Raw genomic sequence first — 21,477 nt, 5'->3', positions numbered from 1 at the left:
CCCGCGCGCCCGCCGGCCTCGGGCGCCGCCGACACGTGACGCGGCCGGGCCCCGCCCCCTCCCCCCCCGGCTCCAGCCGCGGCCTCGTCCAATCAGCGATCGCGGAGGGCGTCGAGGCCCCGCCCCCTGCCCGCCCCTCCCCGGCCTCGGGCGCCGCGGACACGTGACGCGGCCGGGCCCCGCCCCGTGAGGTGAGGGAGGACGGTGAGGAGGAAGACATGGCCAGCTGGTTTTATTCCCCCCAGACGGAGGGAGGAGGAGGAGGAGGAGCGGGGCCGCCCCGCGGCCCAATAAATACAAGTCCCGCCGCCGCCGCCGCCCTCTAACTGACGTCCATGGAGGAGGAGGCCCGGCGTCCGTCCAGGCTGAGCCGGGCCAGGGGGGCGAGGGAGCAGTCGGCGGCCTCGGGGCCGGGGGGCGAGGCGGGGCCCCGCTCGGGGCGTCCGTCCACGGCCTGGCGAATGCACGACAGCCATTGCTGCTTGTTGAAGGCGTCGTTGGCCTGCAGCGTGTGGGCCTGGCCCAGGCCCGCCTCCCGGAAACTCACCCGGAACATGTTCTTGGCTGGGGAGAGAGCGGGGCGGCGCTCAGTACGGTCCCCCCCACACGCCCGCCCGCCCTCCCTCCCTCCCTCCCTCCCTCCCTCCCTCCATGGCGGCCCCGAAGCGGCAGCCCACCTCGCTCGCCGCCCGGGGTGAAGGCCCCGCGGATGGAGGTCCCCAGCCGCGCCTCCCCGTCGGGCAGGTCCTCCAGGATCAGCTGGTCGAGGGGCAGGGGCTGCCGGTAGACCTGGAAGCCGGGCTGCTCCTCCTGGCTCACCAGCCGCGTCACCACCAGCGCCTCTTCGAAGAGAAACACGTGCAGCCTCTGGAGGGGGCGGAAGATAATCGTCGCGTTAAGCGCTGACTGGGCGCCGACCACCGCCCTGAGCGCTGGGGGACATCCAGGGTCATCGGCTGGGCCCACGGGAGGCTCACCGTCTCGCTCCCCATTTTGCAGATGAGGTCACTGAGGCCCAGTCAAGTGACTCGCCCGCGGCCACACGGCTGACAGTAATAATGATGTTGGTATTTGCTAAGCGCTTACTCTGTGCAGGGCACTGTTCTAAGCGCCGGGGGAGATCCAGGGTCATCAGGTGGTTCCCCCGGGAGGCTCACAGTCTCAATCCCCATTTTACAGATGAGGTCACTGAGGCCCAGTGAAGTGACTTGCCCGCAGTCACATGGCTGACAGTAATAATGATGTTGGTATTAAGCGCTTACTATGTGCAGAGCACTGTTCTAAGCGCTGGGGGAGATACAAGGTCATCAGGTGGTCCCACGGGAGGCTCACAGTCTCAATCCCCATTTTACAGATGAGGTCACTGAGGCCCAGTGAAGTGACTTGCCCGCAGTCACATGGCTGACAGTAATAATGATGTTGGTATTAAGCGCTTACTCTGTGCAGAGCACTGTTCTAAGCGCTGGGGGAGATACAGGGTCATCAGGTGGTCCCACGGGAGGCTCACAGTCTCAATCCCCATTTTACAGATGAGGTCACTGAGGCCCAGTGAAGTGACTTGCCCACAGTCCCACAGCTGATGAGTGGCAGAGCCGAAATTCGAACCCATGACCTCCGACTCCCAAGCCTGGGGGCTTTCCACTGAGCCACAATGGACAAGTGAGGGAGGGCGGAGGTCAGAGGCCACGTGGGGGGCGACGGGGAACGGAAGGAAGGCCGGCACCTGCCCCTTGTTGTTGCGCAGCTCCCCGTGACAGTGTAGCAGGCGGGAACGGGAGATGCCCGGAGCCCGCTGGGCTTCGTCCAGATAGAGGAGCCGCTGCTGGTAGTAGCCACATTCGGCCTCTCCCGTCTTCTGGTTGATGGTGCTCACGATATCCTGCGACAGCGTCATCTGCCCCAGAGGAGAACCCAGGTCGAGAAAGTTAGTCTTTCTTGGGCCCGCCCGACCTAATGATGATAATGTTGGTATTTGTTAAGCGCTTACTATGTGCAGAGCACTGTTCTAAGCGCTGGGGTGGATACGGGGTAATCAGGTTGTCACAGTCCTCATCCCCATTTTACAGATGAAGTCACTGAGGCGCAGAGAAGTGAAGTGACTTAATAATGTTGGTATTTGTTAAGCGCTTACTATGTGCAGAGCACACTTCTAAACAGTGGGGTGGATACGGGGTAATCAGGTTGTCCCACATGAGGCTCACAGTCCTCATCCCCATTTGACAGATGAGGTCACTGAGGCGCAGAGAAGTGAAGTGACTTGCCCACCGTCAGCTGACAAGCGGCAGAGCCGGGATTGGAACCCATGACCTCTGACTCTCAAGCCCGGCCTCTTTCCACTGAGCCACATGCTTCGACCTCTGGAGTCCCGTCCCCCCTTGCCCCTGCGTGGAAACCCAGGTTGGTGACTAAGGCGCTCCTAGCCGCCCAACGAACAACGCTTCTTTCAGTCTATCGGTGGTATCTATTGAGGGATTCCTGAGCGCAGAGCACTGTGCTAAGCGCTTGGGAGAGTTCACGCCATTCGAATCGGGAAGCATGTCTGCCCATAGAAACAGGCCTTTTGGGCAGGGAACGTGTCAACCACCTCTGTTATATTGTACTTGCCCAACACTTAGTTCAGTCAGTCGGTCGTTGGTGTTTATTGAGTGCATGCTGTGTGCAGAGGACTGTACTGAGCGCTTGGGAGAGCACAATAGAAAAGACACATTCCCTGCCCCCAGTGAGACTACAGTCTAGAAGGGGATACAGACAATAATATAAACAGCTATGTTCATAATGGTATTTGTTAAGCGCTTACTATGTGCCAGGCACTGTTCTAAGCGCTGGGGTGGATACAAGCAAATCGGGTTGGACACAGTCCCTGTCCCACGTGGGGCTCACAATCTCAATCCCCATTTAACAGATGAGGGAACTGAGGCACAGGGAATTATGATGGCATTTGTTAAGCGCTTACTATGAGCAAAGCACTGTTCTAAGCGCTGGGGGGGATACAAGGTGATCAGATTGTCCCAGGTGGGGTTCACAGTCTTAACCCCCATTTTACAGATGAGGTAACTGAGGCCCAGAGAAGTTAAGTGACTCGCCCAAAGTCACACAGCCGATAAATGGGGGAGCCGGGATTAGACCCACGATGTCTGACTCCCAAACCCGGGCTCTTTCCACTAAGCCACCCTGCTTCTCGTGAGTAAATAAGTGCTGTGGGGCTGTAGGGGAGGGGTGAATAAAGGGAGCAAGTCTCTGCAGTACCCTGCACATAGTAAGCGCTCAGTAAAGACCACTGACTGGCGGATTACTTAGTTGCTAAATAATATGCACACAGTAGCATCCATTTTTCAATCCTAAGAAACCTGGACCTGGTCAGGTGTCCCCTCTTTTCCCCTTCCTCTCACGTGACTGGAGACAGTTTGGGGGAGCCTGTTTCCTCCCTATCCCCCCCACACACACCAAGCTCCCCCACACCCACCGCTTCCTGCGGAGGGAGGGTCCCAATCAGGGCGCTCTGTTGGGGTCCTCCCCCTCCTCCAGCCTCCCCCCAGACACCCACCGCTTCCTGCAGAGGGTCCCAGTCGGGATGTTCGGCTGCCGTGTGTCGGAGCAGCTCCCGCAGCAGCAGCGGGTACTTGACCAAGCGACTGCGGGGCAGGTCCAGGAAGTTCCAGAGGTCGAGGCGGCGGCTGAAGCTGGACTCCTGGCAGAGCCGCAGGAAGTTGCCCACCGGCCGCTCCCGCTTCTTGTGGTCCAGTAGCACCTTGGCTGCTACCTGATTGCAGCAGTAGGAACTGTAGGTTCGCAGGCCAGGAAGCTGGCGGCCCAGAGGGAGGGAAGAAGAATACGGGGTGTTTGGTAAGCGATTACTATGTGCCAAGCACTGTTCTGAGCACTGGGGTAGATACAAGCTAATCAGGTTGGACACAATCCCCGTCCCACGTGGGGCTCACAGCCTTAAAACCCGTTTTACACATGAGGTAACCGAGGCCCAGAGAAATGGAGTCACTTGCCCCAAGTCACACAGCAGACAAGTGGAGCCTGGATTAGAACCCAGGTCCTTCTGACTCCCAGGCCTGTGCTCTATCCACTAGGCCACGCTGCATCCCCTAATGATGATGAAGAAAGGATGGGAGGCCTGCCTGTGGCCTTCATCCAAGCCACCCCCTCCCCACCCAATCCTGCTCCCCCGACTCGATTCACTGTCACCTGAAGTCTCCAGGGCCGGTTCCCCTCCCACTCCCAACCCATCCCTTGCCCCGCGCAGCTTGGTTCCTCCCACCCACTCACCCAGCCGAGCAGAATACGTCCGGCTTCAGACACTGTTCCGTCCTCCTGCCGCGCACACTGGAGCTGGCTCAGCAAGTCTGCCAGAGCAGGGAGGTGATCAAAATCAAGTGGGACCCAGAAAGGGCTCTTCCTACCCTGCTGCCTTTTTGGCCCTCCCTCCCATCCCAGGGGTCAACAGGGTCTGCCCTAGGTCTGGAAACAGGAAACATACTTCTTTCCAGAAAAAAAGGAAAAGTTTAGAAGAGATGGAAATGGAATACTTGCTTTTTCTGCAAGCCCCTTTGTTACACAAAATAGCATTTGTGGACACTATGAAATATAGAACTCTGTCTTAGAGTAAATCAGGAATTGCAAATAGAGACCCGTAAGCTCGCTGTGGGCAGGAAATGTCTGCCGACTCTGTAGTACCATACTCTCGGAGGTGCTTAATACAGTGCTCTGCACACAGTAAGTGCTCAATAAATTCCACTGATGATGATAAACGAATTGAGGTTTTCAAGAGTCCCCTGGAGAGTCGGCCTTTCCTTGCATCCATCCCCATTCAGTGATGGTGCACTTCAGGGCCCTGTGGGCCCTTTGCAATCTGACAGTGCTTGAAGGGGGGGGAAACTTGGACTGAATGTTTTGGTAGAAAAATGCTCCGGGCAGCAGAATGAAGTCTGGATTGCGATGGGGAGAGACAGGAGGCTGACACAGTTATCAAGGCGGGATAGGATAAGTACTCATATTAAACGCGGTCACAGTTTGGATGGAGAGGAATGGGTGGATTTTAGTGATGTTGTGAAGATGGAACCGACAGGATTTAGTGATACATTGAATATGTGGGTTGAATGACAGAAAGGAGTCAAGGAAAACGCCAAGGCTTGTGGGACAGGAAGAAGGATGGTGGTGCTGTCTACAATGATAGGAAAGCCAGGGGGAAGGACCGGGTTTTGGGGGGAAGGTAAGGAGTTCAGTTTCAGACATGTTAAATTTGAGGCAACGGTGGGATTGAAGGCAGGGGGAAATGTCAGATTGCCGAGAGGGAGAGAGATCAAAACTGGAGAAGGAGATTTGGGAATCATCTGCATAGAGGTGGTGGTTGAAGCCATGGGAATATAGCCAATAAGCCTTATTCCAAAAAAACTACCTCTCACCGTGTCTACGTGGCTGCTTCCTTGGAGGCTACTTGCTGAGAGTGAGGGAGAGTGGCCCCTCTCCTAAACCCCATTCCCAAATGGCACCGAAGAGGCCACACCTTGCACTCGGAATTCAGCAACCCGCCCCGGCCCCTCCCCACCGGGACCTTGAGAAATGCTTCTGTCTTTATGAAAAAGAAGCACAGAACTTGTTAGTACCGTGACAGATGGAGTTGGAGACTGCTTCCTTTATCCCTTAAGACCTTAGTGGTGACAGTACAGTGCTTTACACATAGTAAGTACTAAATATGTACATACTAAGTGCTGGGAAAGCAATACTCAGGTGACATGTTGACAAGGTCCCTGGCCTCAAGGGGCTTACAATCTAAGAATGAAGGGGGAAAGGGAGGAAAGATCTAAAAGACTTAGGCGATGACGAACCAAAAGCCGAAGCCTCTCTAGTTCTTTCTAGTTCAAGAGAAACAGAAAGGAACAAAGAAAGCCATGAACAGTAAACAAAAGATGTTCTTATCTGAACCGGGAAAATCTCCTCCTCCAGAAGAAGAACTGTATAATTTTAGAAAATAAGATCAGGAAAAAAAAAATGAACATGCCTAAAGGGTAGCACCAACAGTGTTTGAAAACCTCACCTGTCTTAAAAAGTGTTTCATTTATCTTTTTAAAAGAAGAGATTTCAAGAAGACCTTTGTGGTTTTCCCTTCAAATTTTCCCATTAAAAAATGGGAAGTTTTGAAAAACCCATAAGGACAGCCAGTCCTCCCACTCTTCCTGGGCCAAGGCTTCCCACTTTCCACTCTCACCTTGGTGGAGGGGAATCAGGTCGTCCAGTGTGCCGAAGATCTGCTGTAGCTCCGTCTCCGACAAGATGGCCAGGGTCTGCATGGGCTCGTAGTAGTTCTGTGGGAGTGGGGGGTGGGGGGGTGGGTTTAGGGGCCAGGGCTGGTCTGGGAGAGCCCAAATTCAACAGGAGGTGAAGTGGAAGTGGCTGAATGGAGATCACTGCAACTACTTGGTCCTAATAACAGGGTGGGCTTCTCCCCAGGACCACCCTCCTCCCCCCAGGAAGGCCAACGCAGCCTGGGCTTTAGCCCTTTGTGCCCCTCCGGCCTCCAGCACCTTTTTCACCAGGGTCAGGTCCTCCACCAGCTGCTGCTCTCCAGTCATCAGTTCAAAGATCACCTGGAGGGGCAACATTGTTCATTATAATAATTCATTTATAATAATAATAATGATGGCATTTGTTAAGCGCTGACTATGTGTCAAACACTGTTCTAAGCGCTGGGGGGATAGTACAGGGTAATCAGGTTGTCCCACGTGAGGCTCACAGTCTTCATCCCCATTTTACAGAAGAAGGAACTGAGGCACAGAGAAGTGAAGTGACTTGCCCAAAGTCATACGGCTGACAAGTGGCGGAGCTGGGATTAGAATCCATGACCTCTGACTCCCAAGCCCGGGCTCTTTCCACTGAGCCTCGCTGCTTCTCATTCATATATAGTGTGACTCACTGGAAAGAGCTCGGGCTTGGGAGTCAGAGGTCATGGGTTCGAATTCCGGCTCCGCCACTTGTCAGCTGGGTGACTGTGGGCAAGTCGCTTCACTTCTCTGTGCCTCAGTTATCTCATCTGTAAAATGGGGATTAACTGTGAGCCTCATGTGGGACAACCTGATGACCCTGTATCTACCCCAGCGCTTAGAACAGTGCTCTGCACATAGTAAGCGCTTAACAAATACCAACATCATTATTATATATTAATGTCCCATTCATTATATTAATGTCTGTCTCCCCCTCTAGACTATGAGCTCGCTGTGGGCAGGGAATGTGTCTACCGAACTCTCCCCCGGCTTTGAATACAGTGTGCTTTGAACACAGGGAGCGTCCAATAAAGACGATGGATTGTAAGGGGCCCGCCCTAAGGTCAGTGATCTCATTTTTCATTCATTCCTTCAATCGTATATACTGAGCGCCTACTCTGTGCAGAGCACTGCACTTGGAAAGGAGAATTCGGGCAACGGATAGAGACCGTCCCTGCCCCGTCGACGGATTGATTTTCGTCTAGACCGTAGGCCTCCGATGGGCAGGGAAGGTGTCTACCTACCGTGTGGTGCCGCTCCCTCCCGGGCGCTTAGTACGGTGCTCGGTACCCAGGGAGGGCTCAGTCAGTGCGCTCTTAGGAAAGACTGCCCGCCCGGAGGCTGGGGTCTCCCGGTCCCCGGTACCTCCTGCCGTTTGACTTCCCGGGCGCAGAGCTGGTGGCGGGTCCCGCGCTCGTAGGTCTCGCTCCAGAGGCGGCTGCTGCCTCCGCGGGGGCGCCGGGACGCTCCGCCGGCGCCGCGGCCGCGAGGGGTGAAGCTGAACAGGCGGGCGGTCTCCGTGCGGAAGCTGATGGACCGCTGCGGGGCCGGGGGCCGGGACCGAGGGGCAGGACCGTCAGAGGGGAGGGGACCCGGGCCCGCAAGACCCGCTCTCAGGACCCGCCCCAAAGAGCTCAGACCCCCACAGGCCTCGCCCCCAGGGCGCTCAGACTCCATAGGTCCCGCCCCCAGAGCGCTCAGCCCCCGTAGTCCCCGCCCCCAGAGCGCTCAGCTTCCATAGGCCCCGCCCCCAGGGCGCTCAGACTCCATAGGCACCGCCCCCAAAGCGCTCAGATTCCATAGGCACCGCCCCCAGAGCGCTCAGCCCCCGTAGTCCCCGCCCCCAGAGCGCTCAGCTTCCATAGGCCCCGCCCCCAGGGCGCTCAGACTCCATAGGCACCGCCCCCAAAGCGCTCAGATTCCATAGGCCCCGCCCCCAGAGCGCTCAGATTCCATAGGCCCCGCCCCCAGAGCGCTCAGACTCCATAGGCCTCGCCCCCAAAACACTCAGATTCCATAGGCCCCGCCCCCAGGGCGCTCAGACTCCATAGGCCTCGCCCCCAAAACACTCAGCTTCCATAGGCCCCGCCCCCAGGGCTCTCAGATTCCCTAGGCCCCGCCCCCAGAGCGCTCAGACTCCATAGGCCTCGCCCCCAAAACACTCAGATTCCATAGGCCCCGCCCCCAGGGCGCTCAACCCCCGTAGTCCCCGCCCCCCGACCCGTCCCCGTCGGCCGCGGCCCCGGGCCTGACCTGGATGGATTGGCTGAGCCTCTGCAGGGGCGTGCCCTTGTGCGGGGGTCCGCCCGACAGCACCGGTTTGACGCGCTTGTGGCGGGGGCCCTGGGGAGACACGGCGGTCGCTGGAGGGAGCGAGGGGCGCCGCTCACCTCGGCCCCGCGTCCTCGCGTCCTCGGGGGGCGGGCCCGGGCCGCGGGCGGGGACCGGGAAGGACCGGGGAAAGGCATCGGCGGGCGGGCGGGCGGGCGGGCAGGCGAGGCTCCGAGCCAGGGATGGGGGCGGAGGCCCGGGCGGCCGAGTGGAAGAAGGGAGAAATCGGGCGGAGGGCCGGGGTCGGGGCCGCGGGTGCCCCCCGGCCCTCCCCCACCCCCTCTCCCCACCGCAATTCACCTTGTCCTCCGGTGGCTGCGGGATCCTCGGCTCCTCCCCCGGGGCCACTTGCTGCTTCCGCTTCTTCTGCAGGGGCGGGCAGGGGGTAGGGAGTTGGTGAGGGGTGAGGGGACCCCGGCCCACCCGCTCCCCTGCCCCCTCCTCCTCCTCCTCCTCTGGGCCCCCGGTGACTCACCCCGGTGGGATCGGGCAGCGGGGCCAGAGGGTCTGTGAGCTCCCTGGGATCCGGGGCCCTGCCAGGCCGGGGCGGAGGAGAGGAGTCAGGGCCCTGCCCCGAGCCCTTCCCCGTCCCACCCCGACCCGCCACTTCTGTCCCTCCAACCTTAACCCAACTCCTCCTCTGCCACTGGGCCTCTCCCCGGCCCAGAATCCGGAATCCCCTCCCACACACACACACACTTGTTAGGATTGTCAAACCCTTTCTCCTAAACCTACAGCAGTCCGGTCCCGTCCAAGTCTCGGGCCTTCGGCTCGTACCTCCCGTCCCTGCGAGAGCTCAGGGATCATCCCTTGTCAAATGGTCAAATGGCTTTGCGGCCCTCCCTTCCCTTACCCCCCCACCCCCCAAGCTCGTCCGTTTTCGGGACCAGAAAGAGGCCTTCCCGATCCCCCGGGTCCTTCTCACGGGTGGGCTCCGGCACCGCCTTACCACGTTTCCTCCCCTATGGCTTCAGGTTTCTCCATGGTGACTGCAGAAGGGCTGTCCAGTGACCATGGAGCCCAGGAACCTGCTGGCTGGTGGGAAAGGGGGAAATGGGGACTGGCCTCTCCCACGCCGGCCCAGAGCTAGCTCCCCGTGAAGGGGTCGGGAGCCCCTGCCTGGCCGGCACCGAGGTACGGCCCTCCGGTTTCCGAAGGGACCGGGGCCTGGGCTGGGGCCTGGGCTGGGGCAGGTGAAGGTCTTTGGCTGAGCTCCGTGTTCCTGAGCCCTGAGATTCGCAGTTCGGCCTCTTCCTCTTGAATTGTGGCTTCCGGGGCGTGGGGGGGGGCAGGAAGTAAGCTTGGTCTCGCCACGGCCGCTTAGGCTGCCTCACTTAGCATCTAGGCCTCAGCTGTGAGGAGGCTCCACCCCAGAGTCAGCAGCAATACTGTGTAACCAGAGGTAGCAACCTCAGAGCTGCCCGAGTGGGATGGGGGGAGGGGGTCCCCTTGGTCTCTCGCCCACCCCGGTCCTTTCCCACCTGTGGTTCTAGGACAGAGGCCCTTGGGGGGCTTGGATGAACCAAGTTGATACGCCACGGCTAAGCGGGCCTCCCAAATGGCAAAGGGTTAAGGCTGGGCAGGGAAATGCCCCAGCAAAAGGAAAGGAAGTCAGTCAGGAAGTGTGTGTGTGGGTGGGTGGTGGGGGCGGGGAGTGGAAGGGAAGGGAATCTGGTGGGAGGAGCAAGGTTGGAGAGCTGGTGGTGGGGTGGCTAGAGATGTTGTGGAAGGGCCAGCCGGGACCGAGAGCCAAGACCCGGGCCGGGCTCCTGTCCCTCCGGCCCCTTGCCCCAGTTGGGCCGGTTTGGGTTCCCTGGAGCATGAAGTCTCCCTCCAAGCGGCCCAGACTGGGGACCATAGCAACCCAAGGGGGTGTTGTGCACCCGCTAAGAGCTCTATAGACACCGTTGAACTGCAACAGCACCCTGAATCATTGAGCAGGGATGGAGGAGGACTTGAAATCTGACACCTTCAAGCCCAGTGTCCTGTGATGCTCCTTGGGGAATGGAGGCTCAGCATTTTAATTAAATGGAAATGGTAGATGTCCAGGACTTACCGTGGATCAAGCACTTTACTAAGAGCTGGGCTAGATCCAACAGAAGGAGATCCGGCACAGTTCCTGTCACATTTGGGATGCTTGATCTCGGAGGGTGAAGGGCGTGGAATCTCCCTCTATCAAAAATGTACCTTGACTCATCTTCCATGCCAGGGGGTCTAGGCTGAAGCTTCCAGGGAACCCGCCCTAATTCCATCTTGGTCTCTGGGCCACAGGCTGGCCTATGGGATTCTGACCCCTTAGCCCAGATTGGAGGCAGAATCATCATCGAGAGATGGGAGAATCTGAGCAACCAGCTCCCACAGCCTCATCCTACTCTACTCCCGGGGTAGAGGTCAGCACCCGGAATTCAGTGTCTGGGGCGTGGGACTCACTTTGGTGGGACCTGTGGCCCCGATAAGGGAGGGGGAGGTAAAGTTCCCAAGCAGAAAGGCGCAGGGTGACGGATGTTTCACAGAAACCCCATTTTCTCACCTATTTCCTGTTCGTCACTGCAGTGTGGGGACCATGGCTGCCATCACCACCTCTTCACCTTCCTAAACCCCAGACGAGCCAGAGCCAGCAAACCAGAAGAGACACTGCTCGTTCCCTCCCTCCCTCATGGGTTAGATGGGGAAGAGAGCCAAGTCAAAGACACACAGCTTGGGTGGAGGGGGGGAGAGAAACACTGATGACCCTCACAGATAACGGACGAGGAAACCCACAAAATGACGTCAAGGCGAAATGAGATGAGGTCACATGGGCTATCGTGTGGAAGTACATCAACTTTTTGTTGTCCTACAGCATTTCTCCGGGGTGACCCCTTCGGTCCCACCGCTGGCTCTAGAGCCTCTGTGTTTCCCTCCCCCATCTACAGGAACTCTGCGGCTGCAACCGAGCCCTGGAACTCAGTGGCAGGAGCCTTGGCCCAGAGGGGCTTGGTGTTAAATGTGTTAAAGGGAAAAAAAGGGGTAAGGGGAGAGACACAAAAGCATCTGGACAGGGAACAGAGCACAGAGCGGTTGAAAGATGCACTGTCCTTTGTAAAAATGGGATGCTGGCGAGCCATGTCTTCGCTAGGCCCTTGCGACCTGAGAGCTTGTCTTCCGAGGCTAGACAGGGGCCCAGAGGGAGGGTGAGAGGGAAGGACCGCGGCCCCCACCGGGATCCCTCTGGTAAGAAAATGAGTGGCTGACAAGGACGAGCAGAGGCAGCTGGCGGGAAAGTGAATTCCTTTTATTCTGCCGATGTCTAAGAAGGTATCCCAATGGGGAGTAAAAAAATAACCAACCTACCCAGAGGAGGTGGTGACGTGTGGGCAGGGGGCTCCTGGGGCTCCGGCAGCCTTGTGGCGGCAGGGGCGTGCGGGGAGTGGAGGGGGCCGCTGCTGTGGTTGGGGGGAGGGGGCAGGCACCCTGGAGGGGAGGGCAGTTCTACCCCAAAACCGCCCCCCGGGAACCAACGGGAAGTGTGTGGTGGGGGGGGAGACGGCGGCCGCCCTGAGACCCGAGCCCCAGCAGAGGTCCCCAGGAGCCTGCCTCCCAGCAGTACCTGCCCTCTCCCCGCTCCCTTTCCAGAGTTGAGCATGGGACCCAGGAGTCCTGGCTTCCAATCCTGGCAGAGGGGGCACTGTGGCATCTCGAAAATAGTAAAACGCTGGTTTGATACTGACTCCAAACCTGCTGTCGTCCTCCTTTGGAAAAGGCGGGGAGACAAACCTCGCCTCCCATTCCCCAGCCTCCACCGCTCTCCCCCCACCCCCCCGCCCTGGAAGCCCCCAGAAGGGCAGATCTTGTGTGAGAGGAGAGAGCGGAGAGGGTCCTCTCTTCGCCTCCCTTGTCCCCCTTCTCCCCACTCCAACATGCCAGCCAGGCCAGAGCGTGGCAGAGGCAGGCACAGGGTGGCGGGCAGTGATCGCTGGCAGGACCGGGGCGGGTCCTGAAGGGGAGAGGAGAAGGTTGTCGGGAGAGTCCGACGGAAGGGATTGGAGGCAGCGGGAGGGAGAGGACGCTGGGAGGATGGAGAAGGGTTCCGGGGCTCCCTCCGACCTCCGTCCGTAGGAGTCAGGGTTTGCGGACGCGACGGTGGTGGTCCAGAGTTCTCAGGGGCTTCGGGTGGCCCTTCCTCTCCCCCCACTGCCCTCCCCCAACCCCACATTCTCCGGCAGGAGGCCTCCTCGGCCTGGGAGGAGCAGGAGGTGCTGGGGGAGGGACAGTTGGAAACTGTGAGGGAAACTAGCAACGGGAAGGGGGACCGAAGCCTGAAATCAAGAAGAAATAAATAACGCTATATACAAGGTCAGGAGCCTAGCTCCTTCTGACCGGAGGACTGGGATGGGGGTTTTTAAGAGCCGAGAGAGCCCCAGCATTGTGGGGGAACTGGTGTTTCCAGAGTTGGGGGGGGGGGGCCTCACACCCGGGGCCAACTCTCCCCCCGTGGCCATTTTGCTCCTAGGAACAGACCAGACCTGCCTCCTTCCTTCAGCGCCGTTTCAGCCCTCGCCCTCCTTCAGGCCACCAGCGAGAAGCCCTCTCTCATCTTGGTCATCTGAGGGTCAGGGCAGGACCATGAGGCTTACACCGGGGGACAAGGGCAAAGCCAGGAGGCTTGGACCAGAGCCTCCCAGACGCCGATCACAGGGGAAGGAAGAAGGGCGGGTGGAGGAGCAGATCGGCTCTGGGAAAAAGTGCTAAAGTGCTTGGGGGCAAAGGGGACTGGGGGAGAAGGAAGTGCTCCCGGACCTTGTTCCCAGACCGGGGGGTGGGGGGGCTGGAACAGGTTCCTTTTCTGCCACGGGCTTTTTCCGTGACAAACTGTGGTCGGGAAGGCCGCACCCCAGGGGCTTGCTCCCCGGAGATGAAGCCAAGTCCTCCGGGGGCCCGCCGCCTCCCTCCTGAACCAGAGCAGCTCCCCCTCCTCCCCCCGCCAGTCACTCGACTGCCCGGGGATGGGGGTGGGAGACGGGGGGAAGAGGGGAGTGGCGCCATGAGACCTGGGGCTAAGGCCTAGGGAGAGGGAAGGGAGCCAGTGTTGTGCCTCGCCAGCCCGTTCGTTCCCCACAGAAAGGACCAGAGAGAAAGCGACGGTGACGGGGTGGGGGGGGTCTGAGGCAACCAGCCCTTCCTCCTCCCGCGTCTCCCGGGGCTGGCCCTGGGGGGAGGGGCGGTGGGGGGCACGACCGGGCCGCGGGCTTCCCCTTTAATGTCCCAGCACAGTGTTTTCGGCACAGTCCCCACCCAGCGAGGAGCGGAAGGCCTGCAGCTGGGAGACCCCGTGGAGGTGCACGCAGGCCGCAGCCACCACCAGCACGTGGAAGATCTGGTGAGAGTGGAACTGAAAGGAAGGGGAGAATCCCCGTCAGAGCCGCCTCCTCCCACCCGGCCTTCTCCCCACACCGAGGAACAAGGGAGAGCGTCAAGCCAGGGAAGCCGCCCAGAGAGGGACGGGGGAGGAAGCAGGGCCAGGCCGGGCAGTGTCCTCCCCTTGGCATTCCCGGGAAGGGAGCTTGGCTTTCCCAACACGGTTGTAATGGAGAACAGAAGCAGTTCAAGTCCTAAAACCTCAGACTTACGAAGCTAAGAGCAAGCGAAAAGAGCAAGAAAAGGGGCCGGGGGGTGAGGGTTAACGGGTCAGAGGGCAAGGGCGTGGGCAGGATGCTTACCCAGATGTCGCACTTCCCTGGAAAGAACCTCTCGGGGACTCGGGCAGCGTACAGGGCGACCCCCAGGATGTAAAGCAAGGCCATGAGGAACAGCCAACCGATCTGGCCCACTGTGGTGGCTCGGAAGAAGCCCTCGGCCAGCATGAAGTGCAGCGTGGGCACCAGCCCGCTTAGGCCCAGCCCCAGGAACACCCCTGCGAACAGAATCGGGGGACGACCGGAGGGGAGAAAGGGCGACACTCAGCGTGAACCCGGCTCCCGTCGCCTCCTCGGGCATCTCCCCTCCCACATCCGGGGCTCCCCCACTGAAGCCTGGCGGCCCCCGGGGTTCCCACCTGCCCGGACGGCCCGGTACTGCGGCGTGGCGAAGTAGTCCCACTGGGAGACCAGGATGGCAGTGGTGCCCAGCACGCAGATGATGACGAGGTAGATGACCTGGGGCTGGGGGTGGCAGTAGAAGGAGTAGTAGAGCCAGGGCACAAAGCTGCCCATGATCAGGAGAGCGATGCCCGAGTAGTCCAGCCTGCAACGAGGATGGCGGCGGGAGGGCAGGGCAGGGGAGGCAGGGGCGGTTTAGACTTGGGAGCACAGGCCTGTCGAGACACTTCTCGAAAACAGCCCGGTCCCGGCATGACGGGACCCCCTCGCCCTTCCAGGCTGCCGCCTTTCCCCAGGACCTCCCCGAGGACCCCTTTCCCGCGCTCCCTCGTCCCTCCCACCCCCGCTGCCCCTGCAGCACGCCCTCCCTCGGGAGAGGGCCTCACTTGGAAAACGTGCGGGAGACCTTCTCGGAGTGGCAGTAAACGGTGTGGAAGAGCCAGGAGAAGCTGAGACACAAGATGGCCCCCAGGAAGAAGACGCCAAAGACCACCCGCTCCTGCACCGGTGCCACGAAGTTGGTGTTGGGGCTGAACATATAGCCGATGCCCAGGACCAGGAAGAACAGACAGCCTACGGCGGGAAAAGTTCGGGCAAGGCCGGGTTAACCGCCCCACCGCAATCCGACTCCGGGGAACCGGGGCCGTTTCCTCTGCGGTTGTCCACCCTACCCTCGTTCCACCCTCTCCCAGCTCGGGGGCCAGACTGACCAAGGAGGTGGGACCAGATGTTGCCGGTCTCTGTGTGCAGGCGGAAGATGCTGCGGAAGCAGGCGCGGAAAGAGGGCATGGGCGGGCGGTGTCCGTGCAACAGGAAGTCGTTGTCCTTGAGCCAGTCGGGCAGCACGTCGTGAGGGATGACCCTCCAGCGGCCCTCCCACACCTGTGGGTCGGCAGGGGAGACGACGGGCTCGGCATCAACCTCGACAGTCCAGCCTCTCCTCGAGACCCGACTCCCCTTCCCACCCTCCTTCCACTTGGCTCACACTCCTTCTCCCAGCTGAGCTTGGGATCCCAAACATCCCTCGGTCCACTCTGCCTCCCCCATCTCTGTTTCATTCATTCATTCATTCATTCATTCATTCATTCATTCATTCATTCATTCGTATTTATTGAGCGCTTACTGTGTGCAGAGTACTGTACTAAGCGCTTGGGAGAGCACAATACAACAATAAACAGACACATTCCCTGCCCACAAGGAGCTTATCCTGCCATGCCATCCCCATCATTCATTCAATTCAATAGTATTTATTGAGCGCTTACTATGTGCAGAGCACTGCCCCAACACTCTCCTGGGCTCTCATCACTGTGCTCCCCTCCCGCCCAAAGTCAAGCAAAGGAACCAGGAGTCCCAGACTCCTGGGAGAGAGGTGGGGAAGGAGAAAAGGTAGTGGGAGGAAGGGAGAATTCCTAACGTGTACATCCAAAGGCTCTGCCCGGCGTAGGGGCTGCTGAGCCTGGGGAAGGAGGAGCTGGACCTGGGGCGGTACCTGGCGGCTGGAGCCGGCGCACCTCACCATGGCTTGCCTTTTCCTGCAGCAGGTGGGTGCTCCCTTCGATCTGTGGCCTGCTCCTCGACATCGTGGGGCTGTAGCCACCTCCGCTATCCCTATCTACCCCTGCCATGGCCACGCCAGCTGTGGCAGACGCGGGTGTGTGCGCTCACACAGATGTGTGTGTGCGTGCACACACACACACACACACCTCACCCCTCCCCACAAACTCTGCTCCAGCAACTGACCCAGGGAAATGTACCCGGTGGGGGACCATTAGAGCTGGGGATGGTGGGGTTGTGGAGGAGGAGAACTCCACCAGGACTCCACTAGCTCTCAGCCCTGGGCCGGTCTTAGAGAGAGTCAGAGCAACAATCTCAGTCCCTGTATCCTAGGTCCCCCTCCTTCTGCCCCAGCCCCTCAAGTAATCACTGGGGTTTATCCAGTGCTTACAGGATGCAGAGCACTGTACTAAGCAATTGGGAAAGTTCGATACAATGGGTGTTCCCTGCTCCCTCCTGGTGTGCAGGACCCTGGAGCGTGGGGGAGGAGAGGGTAGAGCCCGTCATGTACAGCAGACCAAGACACCAGCTCTCCCGTCATCCCACCGTCTCCCCCGGAAGCACCTCTCCAGAGTACCACTCGCTGGGAAGAGGTGACCCTTAGGGCCCAGGGTCTGTGAGCGTCTGGGGTCCTGCCAGGATGAGCGGGGGAGTGGCAGCCAATGATGGCCTGGAGCAAATGGGGTGGGAAGATTTTCACTCTTTCGATCTCTCTTACTCCCCCCCCCGCCCCGGGGTTGAAGGAACATTTCTTCCCAGCACCTCCCAGTGGGCATTTCAAACCATCCGTCTCCTCGTCAAGACGAAGGGCAGCGCCTTAGGGTTGGAAGACCCACTGGACATGACAGTTTGGGTTTGGAGAGGGAACTGGAGGCCAAAAGAAGGCCCCTAAGCCCCCCTTCCCCACTGAACCTGAAAGGCCTTAGCTTCCACTAATAGCTTGACCATCTTTCTTCCTCACCAGGAGTGTGGGTGTGTGGTGGTGGTGGATGCAAAGTGGGGGGAGTTGTAGGGGAGTGAGTGAGGCAAGAGGGGGAAAGAGAAAGCACCCAAAGGCAACAAAAATCTCCCCTCCCAGCTCTAGACCTAATCCTCCTCCTGGCTAGATGATGATCTGGGAGCTCTCCCTTCCGTACCTGTTGGTTGAGCTGTCCCCCACCCTCATGACCCAGACTGTGGCCCTGGTGACTATGCTCCGGGGCCCAGATGGGGAAAAGAGTGATATCACAATGCTGCAGGGCGGGGTGGGGGGTGGGCATCATAGGAAGGAGGGAAAGTGGTCAACTGGGAGAAACGCTCCCACCCCTCTAGGAGTGCTTCACAAGGTGAACCCAATCCTCCCAGGGTCTTGGCTTATTTCTCGGAAGTCAACTCTTTCTAAGCAGAAGAGGGCAATTGCTGCAAGGCATGAATGCTCAGAGTTAATGCTTTCTCCCCAACAAGATGACTACCAGGAGGAAAATTTAGATGCAGGGAAAACCGGATTCAATTTAGCAGCCCTCTTTGGAGAGGTCCAAAGGATAAGAAAATAATGATGTTGGTGATGCTGATAATAAGGACTGTGGTATTTGTTCAGTATTTACTTTGTGCCAAGAACTGGGGTAGATACAATACAATCAGATCAGAAACAATCTCTGTTCCGCAATGAGACTCAAAGTCTAAGGGGAAGGGAAACAGGTATTTAATCCCCATTTTACAGATGAGGAAACTGCGGCACTGAGCAGTTAAACCATCTGGCCAAGGTCACGAAACAGGAAAATGGCGGGGTCGGGATTAGGACCCAGGTATAATAACAAGAGTCGGCAGAGAGGCCGCCCTAGGGAGCGATGAGGTTTTGGGTGAAGATGTGAGGCCAGTTCCCAGTCAGGCCAGCCTCACCGGCTGTAGCTCAGCTCCATAGGATTGACGGGTCAAAGCCCTTGATTATCGGGATGTTGTTGCTAGGTGGAAAAGACACCGGAGCAGAAGACAGGGAAGAGATCGGGCCAGGATCAGTGGGGGAGCCACGACCGGAAGCCACAACCGGAAGCCAAGAGGACCGCCCTCGGGTCCATCGCCAGTCTGCCACCTGCCTGAATTTGGCACAGAAGACCCACGTCCTGCCCTCTGGCTTCCTTCCTCACCAGCTGCAATCCAGGTCTTGGGCCTCCCCTACCCGTCTTCCACCCACCCCCCTCACCAATCTGGGGAGTCACCAGGAGTCAGGTTCAGGGCAACCAAGGGTGAAGGCTCTGGGAGCAGCAGGCTCAGGAGGACTGGGGCACCTACCATGTACATAAACTCCTCCATCTTCTCCATGGCGTGGTGGGCCTGCAGGGGCAGCGTCACCACCCGCACGTTAGCTCGGGCCTCCTCCTCGTCATCCGTGTCCGTGTCCCAGCCCGGAGAGCCCCCGCCCCCCATCTTGATCTCGTCCTGGGGAAACACAAGAGAGGAGAGTCGGGGCTGGTCACTTGGCCCCTGCAGTATCTCCCGCCGACCCCCACCCGTCGACCCGTCCTCCCCGCCACCCCAGGCCCACGGTTCCTCCATGTAGGGTCCCCTCAACCAGAGTTACGGTGCCTTTATAGGGTCTGGTGCTCATTACTTATTAATAGTAACCAAAGAGCCGGGTTGGCGCTCAAGACCCTTCCCGCCACCTACAATTCTCATTATCATCCACAGCTTTTGAACTCTATGAGATGAGCGACGGGCTAAACCCTTGGGGCGCATCCGGAAGAAGGAAAAGTCCAGCGGCTGCCCCTGGAGAACTTACAGATTAACGGGGGAGAGATGAACGGATGGAAACGACTGAACACATCACGGGTAAAAGTGACAGAATAGAGATCCGTGATAGACAAAAGAGAAGAAGGAGATAAGGGAGGCTGATGACATGGCTGCCTAGGAAGCTGGGGGAGGAGGGGGAAGATTGGTAAGGTGATGTCTCGGGGGGGGGGGGGGGGGGGGTGAGGGGGCCTGAAGCCACCCTCCCTTGCCTTCACGGGGGTCTCGGGGTAAACTCCTCGCCCGACTCTACGGCGATGAGGCTCCGATATCGGCCGATCCCAGGGGTCCTCTTCATTCATTCCTTCAGTAGTATTCATTGAGCGCTTACTATGTGCAGAGCACTGTACTAAGCGCTTGGAATGGACAAATCGGCAACAGATAGAGACAGTCCTTGCTTACCGATGCCCCCTTACTTGCATGGATGTCTTCCTCTCCCCCTCCTCCAGACTGTGAGCTCGTGGTGGGCAGAGAAGCCGGGTGGCTCAGGGGAAAGAGCCCGGGCTGGGGAGTCAGAGGTCATGGGTTCTAATCCCGGCTTGCCAGCGGGGTGACTTTGGGCAAGTCCCTTCACTTCTCCGGGCCTCAGTTCCCTCCTCTGTAAAATGGGGATGAAGACTGGGGGGGGGGGGGCCCACGTGGGACAACCTGATCACCTTGGGTCCTCCCCGGCGCTTGGAACAGTGCTTGGCACGTAGTAAGCGCTTACCAAATGCCACCCTTGATTATTTGACGAACGAAAGGGTCAGGGGCATCCCTCCCCCGCCCCCGCCGGTCCTTAGGCCGAGGACCGAAGGGTGGGAGGGCGGGTGCCCCCCACTCACCGGGGTCAGGGCGGGCCCCTGCCTCTCTGCGGCCTCGTCCAGCAGGGGGGCCAGCTCGTCGTCGTCCGCCTTCTCCTCCTCGTCGCCGGCCCGAAGATGGGCGGGTCGGGGCCGGTGGGGCGGCGGGGGCCGGTGGGGCGGCGGGGGCCGGTGCCCCCCGGGGAGGCCGGCCATGGGGCGGGGCGGGCACAGCTTAGGCCCCAGGCGGCCCCGACGACCGAGACACCTCCCCTCCAGCCAACTTTAGATGCCCCTGCCGTCCGGCCGCATCGCCCCGCCCGGGAGGGGATGCTACTGACGGTGACCCGCCCGCGGCCCTTTGCTGACCTCCTCTCCGAATTCCCTCTCTTTTCACGAGGGAGGAGGCTTTCTCTCTTAGTCGCCGCCTTTCCAGCCGGCTCTCTCCGTTTGGAGCCCCCCCCCCGCTCGCCGGCTTTGCTCCCGCAGCCCCCGCAGGGGCGGGAGAGACCAGCAGGCCCCGGGCTGCTCCTCCTCCGCCGCCGCCGCCGCCGCCGCCGCCGCCAGCCGGGGCCCGAGCGAGGCTCGTCTCCAAGTCCCGCCCCTCCCGCTGCCCGGGGCAACGGCGTCCCGGCGCGGGGACTGGCCCCCTCTCCCGTCCGTCTCCGCCCCGTCCGCTTCCGGGGCTCCTGGGCCCCGCCCCCCCGGGACCCCGCCGCCGGCCGGGCTCGGACGCCGGGCGCCGCCTCCGTCCTGCCGTTGCCGTGGCGACGGCGAGGAGGCCGGGCGGAGGGGAGCGGAGCCCCGCCCCCTAAAAGGACACGCCCCTCCCGGGGCCAGGTCACGCCCTCGTCCAATCATAGGCCTCGCCCGACCCAGGCCACGCCCCCACCCCACCCAGGCTCCGCCCAGGCACGGGCCACGCCCCTGTCCGGATCCAGATCACGCCCCGTCCAATCCCAGGCCTCGCTCGACCCCAGGCCACGCCTCCGACCACAGACCACGCCCCACCCTCCCCAGGCTCCGCCCAGACGCGGGCCACGCCCCTTCTCCGATTCAGGCCACGCCCCCGCACGCCGACCACGCCTCCGTCACGTCCAGGGTCCCCCCAGACACGGGATCAACCCCCAGATCAGGCCACGCCCCCTTTCGTCACAGGCCACGCCCACCATCCCGGTCCTGCCCATCCCCAGACCACGCCCCTCTCGGTTCCAGGCCACGCCCACCACCAGACCACGCCCAATTATCAGACCACGCCCCATACCAAGACCACGCCCCACTCCCGTCCTGTGCCACGCCCACGTCACAGGCCACGCCCCCATCACCCTCAGACCCCGCCCATTACCTGGGCCCCGCCCCCTCCCGAGGCAGGGGCGGCCACGCCAATCACCCCAGCCAAGGCTCCCCTCCGTCTGTCCGACCGTCGCTCGGTCATTAATTCGTGCTCGACCCCCTCGGCCGACCCCTCACCCCCGTGGAGAAATAGAAATGAAGAAGTCCCCCTTCCTCCCTCCGAGATCTTTCAGCCGAACGCCGGGACCGATGCAGGTACACCTATGTCCGAGAACATGTCCAATCAATCAATCGATGGTATATATTGAGCGCTTACTACGTACAGAGCGCCGTATTAAGCACTTGGGAGAGCACAGTACAACCGCGTTGTATTGCATCAAACTAAAACTCCTCACCATGGGCTTCAACGAAGCA

General features: G+C 60.1%; 1 protein-coding gene across 1 annotated transcript; it reads right to left on the bottom strand.

Annotated features, from left to right (window-relative positions):
• Nucleotides 1-215: 215 nt before the first annotated feature.
• On the bottom strand, nucleotides 216-19,941 carry LOC100082853 (rho guanine nucleotide exchange factor 3-like). Its single transcript, XM_039912351.1, has 16 exons — nucleotides 19,813-19,941; nucleotides 18,494-18,640; nucleotides 15,382-15,553; nucleotides 15,058-15,244; nucleotides 14,629-14,816; nucleotides 14,294-14,487; nucleotides 8,898-8,963; nucleotides 8,520-8,609; nucleotides 7,632-7,805; nucleotides 6,531-6,593; nucleotides 6,215-6,311; nucleotides 4,276-4,352; nucleotides 3,545-3,802; nucleotides 1,724-1,894; nucleotides 678-867; nucleotides 216-564 (listed from the first exon to the last, which is right to left on the bottom strand). Exons 2-16 carry the CDS (start codon nucleotides 18,626-18,628, stop codon nucleotides 323-325), a joined length of 2,304 nt encoding a protein of 767 aa, XP_039768285.1. The 5' UTR covers nucleotides 18,629-18,640; nucleotides 19,813-19,941; the 3' UTR covers nucleotides 216-322.
• Nucleotides 19,942-21,477: the final 1,536 nt, after the last annotated feature.

The sequence above is a fragment of the Ornithorhynchus anatinus genome, chromosome 6 (genome assembly GCF_004115215.2).
Source record: "Ornithorhynchus anatinus isolate Pmale09 chromosome 6, mOrnAna1.pri.v4, whole genome shotgun sequence".
In the NCBI taxonomy this organism is placed as follows: Eukaryota; Metazoa; Chordata; class Mammalia; order Monotremata; family Ornithorhynchidae; genus Ornithorhynchus; species Ornithorhynchus anatinus.
Note: the sequence above shows the minus strand (reverse complement) of the source record. Positions and strands in the feature narration are given on the sequence as shown.

Coding starts and splice junctions, on each gene's coding strand:
- LOC100082853 (XM_039912351.1), bottom strand. CDS start 18,628: ATGGGGGGCGGGGGCTCTCCGGGCTGGGACACGGACACGGATGACGAG. Junction 15,245..15,381: donor CATCTGGTCCCACCTCCTTG/GTCAGTCTGGCC, acceptor TTCCCGCCGTAG/GCTGTCTGTTCTTCCTGGTC. Junction 7,806..8,519: donor GGCTCAGCCAATCCATCCAG/GTCAGGCCCGGG, acceptor CCGGCCCCGCAG/CGGTCCATCAGCTTCCGCAC.